This window comes from Stegastes partitus, unplaced genomic scaffold (genome assembly GCF_000690725.1).
Source record: "Stegastes partitus isolate 25-593 unplaced genomic scaffold, Stegastes_partitus-1.0.2 Scaffold1668, whole genome shotgun sequence".
NCBI lineage: Eukaryota > Metazoa > Chordata > Actinopteri > Pomacentridae > Stegastes > Stegastes partitus.
This window is the reverse complement of record NW_007579399.1, coordinates 162,111-163,246: the sequence shown is the minus strand read 5'-3', so window position 1 is coordinate 163,246 and position 1,136 is coordinate 162,111. Positions and strand designations below refer to the sequence as shown.

At 43.8% G+C, this 1,136-nt stretch overlaps 1 protein-coding gene across 2 annotated transcripts in view; it reads right to left on the bottom strand.

The window, feature by feature from the left end:
• Positions 1–145: 145 nt before the first annotated feature.
• Positions 146–1,136, bottom strand: part of ankrd44 (ankyrin repeat domain 44) — a 30,499-nt gene continuing 29,508 nt past the window's right edge. For both annotated transcript variants that reach the window (XM_008301392.1, XM_008301393.1), the window contains exon 27: positions 146–939. In XM_008301392.1, the coding sequence (XP_008299614.1) occupies positions 744–939 (196 nt within the window). In that variant the 3' untranslated portion in view covers positions 146–743. The remainder of the gene's footprint in view (positions 940–1,136) is intronic.

The window sequence follows — 1,136 nt, the reverse complement described above, 5'->3', positions numbered from 1 at the left end:
GCTAATGCCATCTTGTTGATGCTAATGTAGCAGCTAATGCTACTTGTTTGAACCAACATTAAAGTCGGTGAATAAAATTGTAGCAGCTGTTTCATACGTCTCAACCAGTTATTGATTATTGATCGGTAACATTCAGTTAGGGACACGTAGCATCTCTGGTCTGAAGTTTTACAGCCACTAAATGTTGTTGCTGAGCCGTTAAAGTGCAGTTAAACTCTGACATGTTCAGCGCTGCTGCTCACTGTGAACACATTAGCAGTTCAATCTTTTCTGTCCCTGATTCAAACTGGTCGATTCTCGACTCGTGGATTTAAATCTGATAACCAGCCAGACGATCAATAAAACATCTACATGACACATGGAAGCAACAAGCAGCCAGTTTTATTCAGGTTCCCACCGACAGAGACAGAACTGGGCAGAAATCAGAGCTGCAGGAAGTTGGATGGTTTCTAACTGATGAGTTTCATGTTTGTCACTGATTCAGTCCAACATTACGTCTAACAGATAAAAGATGAACTTCATGGTTTACATCGCTGAGACATCAGATGGAACCGTGTGATTATTCTTATCAGGACCCATCTGCTGTTGGACAATAACCGGATGTTCTTAACTAGTTCAGAACCAGACCAGCTTCACGGATGAACATCCCGTCATTAACATGTTCATTAGTGCTGGTCGAGGTTTTTATCAGAGCCTTGGTTGCTTTGTTCCTTCTGCCATCAGACTCTACTACATGTTATTAATCACTGGGATGTTGTTGCTGAACTCTGCCTGGTGGGAACCTTTAAACATCCACTGATGGCGTCATGCAGCAGCAGCAGCAGCAGCAGCAGCAGCAGCATTTTACCGTTTTCATCCACCGTCTGGACGTTGGCTCCTCTGGACAGAAGCTCCTGAACTGCCTGCTTCAAACCGCTGCGAGCCGCGAGATGCAGAGGACTGAAGGGAGGAGAGTTTATAGAAATAATGAGTAAAAGGTGTTTTACTTTCACTGTTTGTCGCTGAATGAGGAGAAAATGAGCTGCTGCTTCATCTGAACACATTTAAATGTGTTTCCTCAACAGGTCTGAAGGCAGGCATTAAACCAAGAGACTGACATCGTTTCATGGCCGCAATGGGAAACAATTTGCAGATAC